The 6,809-nt window shown below is 40.5% G+C and overlaps 1 protein-coding gene across 1 annotated transcript; it reads left to right on the top strand.

Annotated features, from left to right (window-relative positions):
- The first annotated feature begins 5,763 nt into the window (after window positions 1-5,763).
- Window positions 5,764-6,809, top strand: LOC117657767 (olfactory receptor 6X1-like). The gene has a single exon (XM_034405885.3). The coding sequence runs from the start codon at window positions 5,859-5,861 to the stop codon at window positions 6,807-6,809; it is 951 nt and encodes a 316-aa protein (XP_034261776.3). The 5' UTR covers window positions 5,764-5,858.

The following is a 6,809-nucleotide window of genomic DNA, read 5'->3' as shown; positions in this document are numbered from 1 at the left end:
ATTAAATCATGAGCCTTGAGCCAAGCTTCAAAAGAAATCCAGTTATTTATTAGGAGCTTCATGTCGGCAAGTTCCAAGTGAAGCCAACTCTGACCCCATGTAATTTACGGCCCAGGCTTGACCTTGTTTCCCACTTTCCTCTAGGGTGTGTCATCAGTCACATTTACCAACGAAGGGTTGTAGAGGTCACTCCCCTCCGGCCACTGTGGGTAACCCCAGGAGACAGCCTTGACAGAGATATGTCTGGAATGTGCTTTTGTTTTTGGCTGCTGTGCTGCTTCGCTTAGCTGCAAGTTTATTTTCCTATCCCTCTTGCGTATGGGAACTTGAGAACAGGCCAGGGATGCTTTGCGTGTTGACAATATAATTATATAATTCCCTGAAGATGGGCTCCTGCACAAGTCCAAAAGCTCAGAAGACAAAACCTTTGATCCTAGTGACTGACCCAGATTCGATCTTATAACATTATCCTGGGACAGGTATATTCACCTTCATTTATGAAAGTTAATATTATTAAAATGAATATTGTCCCTCATATGATTTATGTTCTTGGAGTGGTGCGATGGCCTAGAGGTGGAGATCTCGCCTCACAATCAGGAGGCTGTGATAGAGGCAGATATTTCTCTCTGGGCACATTGAGATTATATCTGCTAAATATAACTCTGTATTGGTGATAGGAAGGGCCAGTGAACACTCAGCTCCATTCAGTTGCCTAGACTCCACCCCACAAGGGATTATGGGTTCATTAAAAGATGATGATATGATTTATGTTCTTAGAGGTATTCCTGGGTTAATACTGAATCAATATTTTCTTCGTTAATTTGATACGTTAATTTAGGAACAGTTATTTGGGGAAATGGATCGCCAAGGTTCTCCTTAGCTAAATTGAGATTAGCATTTGAGGAAAGTAGCTTTAATTGATCTGATCTGCAAAAATAGCATTGGGCAGTTACATGTTATCAGCTCCCTTGCTGTTGAAATGAAAATGTTGTGGAATATTATCCTGCATGGGCTAAACTGGAATTATTATTGATTTCTGTCTTTAAAAAACATGTTTCTCCATTTCTCATTTAGGGAAATGTAATATTGCCCTTTTCATATTTCCCAAAATGTTTCATTCTTCTAGGAGTGGGGTGGGTGCTAATTTTCTTCACATCCATTGTTTCTTGTCTTGCATTCTGGTACTTTGGAAAATAAGTTAGCAACCCCCTCCCCACTTCTTTGTGGCAGCACCTGGAATTTGCTATCATGTCGCCCCTAGTCCTTCTTTTCTCTAGATGAGCCGTGCCTGGCTCCTGCAATTGTTCTTCATATGTTTTAGTCTCCAGGACTTTAATCACCTTAGTTGTTCTTCTCTGCACTATTTAGTCTATGGATTCTTATGGGAATTGAAAGACAAATACTGTGTTTTCCCGAAATTAAGACCCTGTCTTGTATTTTTTTTTTTTTTTTGCCACGAAAAAAAGGCACCAGGTCTTATTTTTGGGGGGATGTCATCCACTGACTCACCTCACTTGTGCGTGTTGCCCCCGGCCTCCTTTTTGCTGTCAGAGGTCTTCAGGAACTTCTTCAGCCAGCAAGAACAGCTATGCTAGCAAGGCTTTCCTGAAGGCCTCTCAGCCCATAACAGAGCTCCAGATCGATCCGGATCTCTCTTATCGGCTACAGAGGCCTTCAGGAAAGAACTTTAGGAAAGGCCTCTGCAACCAATAACAGAGCTCTGGATCTGGAGCTCTGTTATCAGCTGCAGGGGCCTTCCGGAAAGCCTTGCTGGCTACAGAAAAAATGGGCTGAGGTGTGCAAGGCCTGGCTGCAACTTTTCCAAAGGTAAGTAGTAGGGTAGCTCCATCCACCTTCATCCCCACCCTAGCTTAAGTTTTATCCATGTACCCTAGAGTGGACGGGGTCTTAATTAGGGCTTATTTTGGGGGCTAGGGCTTATATTAGGCGCACATGTAAAAATCAAACTAGGACTTACTTTCGGGGTAGGTCGTATTTTGGGGGAAACACACAATCTCTAGAAATGGCATCTCAACCTTTTGTACAAAATAAACCACTGCAAAAGTGAAGATTTTACACATTCACTTTCAGTAGTCGTAAAGGAATGGGAATTAGACCAACTATAAAAGAGTTATAGAGTTTATCCTTGTTGGTGCATCTCCAGAGGACCTCCTAACTTGTAATGGCACTTTAGAAGTTTGCCTCCAAAAGGATATCAGCCTTGAGTATATTCTAGCTGTGGTGCATGATACTCAAGGGAAATTGAAGGCCAATATCCTTGGAGACTGTATCCCAAGTTCCTGAGGAGAATCAGTAAATAAAATTTCTATGATGCAATCTGCTAGATGTTCTTAACAGCATTCCATTATTTGAGGGGCTGCCACAAAGAAGAGTGAGTCAACCTGTTCTCCAAAGCATCTGAAGGCAGGATAAGAAGCAATGGATGGAAATTAACCAAGGACAGAACCAACCTAGAATTAAGGAGAGATTTCCTGACAGGCCAAAGAATTAATCAGTGGAATGGCTTGCCTTCAGAAGTTGTGAGAGCTTCATCACTGGAGATTTTTAAGAAGAGACTGGTAAATATTTGTCTGAAATGGTATAGAGCCTCCTGCCTGAGCAGGGGTTTGGACGAGAAGACCTCCCAGGTCCCTTCTAACTCTGTTACTCTGTTATTCTCTTTAAATGTTAAGGGAAATATTTCTCAAGAAGTCTACCATTTCACCCTCAACGTATGATACCATATATTATTTTTTTACAGTTCTCCAAAATACCATCCTCGTAAATGGATGGAGAGATGGAATAAAAAGTCCTTGGAGAAAACAAGGCAGGTAATGAAGGAAGAACAAGTCAAGGTAAGGATGGAGAGATTTTTAGGTCCATGTTGTTTAGAAGGAGCGCATGGACAAGAGTTTCATTGAAAATATAGCAGTGGTGGGATTCAAATTTTTTAACAACTGGTTCGGTGAGTGCGCGCTTCGCACTGAAAATGATGCCTTTAGAAGCTCAGCTGCTTATCTTCCAAGTCAGCCACGGTAAGTAGAATAGCAAGGGGGGAGGGGAAATCAGCTGTGGTGCATGATTGAGCAGGAAATAAAAGGACAGGATAGGGCCGTCAGAGCTACCGATTTGCCTGAACCAGTCCGAACCGGCTGAATACACCTCTGGGATATAGTAAAGACTTCCTAACATTTAGATACCTTCACGTCCATGGAGAGAGAAACATCTTGGCTGTTGTATTTCTACAGCTTTTTATTTATTTTATTTACTTATTACTCACCTAGCACATCCACCCATCCACCCCAAAACACTCATACAAAGGAACATTTGGTGTTTATGTTTCTATATACCTTTTATTACTTATATGTGCATTAGCTAAATTATCCTATCATAGGTCCTAGTTCTTATGGTATAGGGACCCACTCAAACCATCCAGAAAAATGAGGAGAATATTCTGGGCAGGATAATGGATTAAGCCCATCCTTCACTGCTGAAGATGATGATGATGACGATGAGCTTGTTGATCAAAAGGCTGGCAGTTCAGTGGTTCGAATCCCTAGTGCTGCATAATGGGGTGAGCTCCTGTCACTTGTCCCAGCTTCTGCCAACCTATCAGTTCGAAAGCACGTAAAAAATGCAAGTAGAAAAATAGGGACCACCTTTGATGGGAAGGTAACAGCATTCTGTGCGCCTTTGGCATTTAGTCATGCCGGCCACATGACTACGGAGACATCTTCAGACAGTGCTGGCTCTTCGACTTTGAAATGGAGATGAGCACTGCCTCCTAGAGTCGGGAACAACCAGCACATATGGTTGCTGAAGTCTTGACTTTTTATTTCCACAATGGATTAGGTGTGCAAGTATGGAAATGTTAACTTGTGTTTTTTCATAGAAGGGTAAGAACAAGATCCAGTTCATCTGTGGACAGTGAAGAGAAAGGAATTGAACTAAGCTATTTTTTTTCCCCCAATCATCTTTATTTCTGGATTCTTTGGGTGATTATAAATGTATCTCATTGACTATAATAGGTGAGTTAACATTCTTTTTTTCTTTTCTTTTTTCTTTTAAAGTTTTTTATTTTTTCCACAAACATGGTTGTGTGAACAGTGTGGGACCAGTGTCTTACATTTTAGTGCAAATAAAACAATATTCTTCGTATTCAATACAACTAACAATCTTATAAACTTTTAGTAATAATACACATATTTTGTTAAATTATTTTTCCTTAATAATTCAATATTTCAATATATTATTACTTTTTATGCCAATCTCCATATTCTTGATGTCACTCCTTTTACTACAAATAAAATACTAATAATCATATTTGTTGTATTTAATGAATACAAATTTGTATTGAATTATAATCTTCCATTATTCCCCTTTCTAATTTTTACTTATATCACTGTTATATTTGCCGACTACCAGAATCAGGAGGATCACTTAGGTGACCCCGAGGACACAGATAAAACTCCATCTGCTTCAATGACCTTCTAAAAGGATGCAGATTCTTTTGTTTTCTTGAGGATCTCAGATAATATTCTATTTGCTGCATGACATAATCTTCCCTCTTTATGGTCCTTCCATAATTTCATACACCTCTTCTCTCTTCATTTGCTCTCATTTGCATTCCACGTTATCTATCATCTATAGATCTATAAATATTCTTCTTTCTCAACATTTTTTTCTATCACACTCTGTATGTTGTGCTTTTAGTCTTTTGCTGATCGTCTGTAGAGATTCTCAGACTGAGAATCTCTACAGACTTTTAGCTATATAATTTGGGATGAACTCCTTTTGAATGGTGTGAGAGTAGGGATGGATTTCCAAAGGGGAAAAAAAATGCAGACTACAGGAACCAGGAGAATCACTCTGAGGACACAGATAAAACTTCAAGTGCTCCAATGACCCGCTAAAAGGATGCAGATTATTAGCGGTCTGCAAGGAATATAAATCCTTCCATTCCCCACTATCCTGTCAGATTTGAAGAAGCTTCTTGGATGCGAGTCCAGAAGCCTCCTAAATAAGCATCTTTGGGTCTTTTGCTGATCCCTTCTTCAGGCAACTAACAAAGTTGTGGAATGTTTCTGCTCAGAAATATGGATTTCTGTCATTCCAGATTTCCTGTTCCCATTGTAATTTGTGTCAAAATACTTCACCTCGTAACTATAAGTTCCAAAAATGTCAGTATATATTTAAAGAAACGTCAAATCACCTCTAATTTTCCAAGAGAGGCAAATTTCATACAGGACTCTAAACTCTAACAAAGTTTTTTTTTTGTTCTGGCCTCGCATTTGTGGGATTCTAGAGATGGGCATTTAAAAAGCATAACTGGTATTTAATTATTTATTTGACATTAACTACTATAGCTTTGCACATCATTGGCTAACCTGATGCAAGAACCCAGTCTTGAATTCTCTTGGTTGAAGTCATAACAGCAGTGTCTGAAAAATGTGTTTTAAAATCTTGATTCAATGAAGATTCCATATTTTCTCTCTTTGTAACACAGGTAAAGGAGTCCTTGTGGATTTTACTCTGCTAATCGTTGCGAAATTTAGGGGGCGGTGCTCATCTCCGTTTCAAGGCCATTGAGCCAACGCTGTCCAAAGGCATTTCTGTGGTATATGACCAGCATAACATCACGGAACATTGTTACCTTCCCACCGAAGTGGTACCTATTTATCTACTTGCCTTTGCATGTTTTCAAACTGCTAGGTTGGCAGGAGCTGGGGCAAGGATGGGAGCTGATCCCATCATGTGACACTCGGGTCTCGAACCTGGGCTGCTGGCTTTCCACCTGGCCAGCTCAGCATCTTAACCGCTGATCCACCACACCGCCCCTCTTTGTAACACAAAGAAACATGACTGTGACCAATTGTACAAGAGCATCTCGATTCATTCTTGTTGGACTGCCAAGTGCTTTGGGAATGGAAAGGGTGATGTATGCCAGTGTCTTTCTGCTTTATCTCCTTTGCCTGATGGGCAATGGGCTCATTATTATAATGGTAAGCCTGGATCGCAATCTCCAGAAACCCATGTATTTCTTCCTTAGCAACCTTTCTTTAATTGACATTGGGCATACCACAGCCTTCATCCCTAAATTGTTGGTCAATTACATCTCTGCTAGTAATTCCATCTGTTTTTATTGCTGTGTCATACAGTTGTGCTTCTATTTCCTTTTTGGGGTCACTGAATTTTTCATCATCACTTTGATATCCTTGGATAGATACTTAGCCATTTGCCATCCTTTGAGATACACCACCATCATGACTTCTGGGGTCTGCCTTAACCTTGCCATAACTGCCTGGTTTGTAGGTTTTTTCTCCATTCTTTGTCAGGTGATCATGATTGCCAACCTACCCTACTGCGCCTCCAACATTATTGACCATTTCTTTTGCGATGTTGGACCCGTGTTGCAGATTGCAGGAGGAGATATAGATGTCATCGAAGCGCTTGGCTTCCTTGTTACGATGCTTGTGGTGATGTCCTCCTTGCTCTTCACTCTCATTTCTTATCTCCTCATCATCTTCACCATTCTCCGAATGCCTTCAACCACCAGTCAGCAGAGGGCCTTTTCTACATGTGCTTCCCATCTGATTGTAGTCTGCATTTTCTATGGATCCATCTTTTTTGTCTACTTAAGACCGACCGTCAAGAATTCTTCCTTTGGGGTAATCAAGTCTGTTTCGGTGGTGAATGCCATAGTTGCTCCAGTGCTAAATCCTTTCATTTACACCATTAGGAACAATGAAGTGAAAGAAGCTGTTTGCAAAGCCTTAAGAAAAATGATTCCAGCTTTCTCGAAAACATAG

Source organism: Pantherophis guttatus, chromosome 4, assembly GCF_059756535.1.
Source record: "Pantherophis guttatus breed Tessera chromosome 4, ASM5975653v1, whole genome shotgun sequence".
NCBI classification, from domain to species: Eukaryota; Metazoa; Chordata; class Lepidosauria; order Squamata; family Colubridae; genus Pantherophis; species Pantherophis guttatus.
Note: the sequence above shows the minus strand (reverse complement) of the source record. Positions and strands in the feature narration are given on the sequence as shown.

What these genes read in the sequence shown, in the direction of transcription:
- LOC117657767 (XM_034405885.3), top strand. Translation starts at nt 5,859, where the DNA reads ATGACTGTGACCAATTGTACAAGAGCATCTCGATTCATTCTTGTTGGA.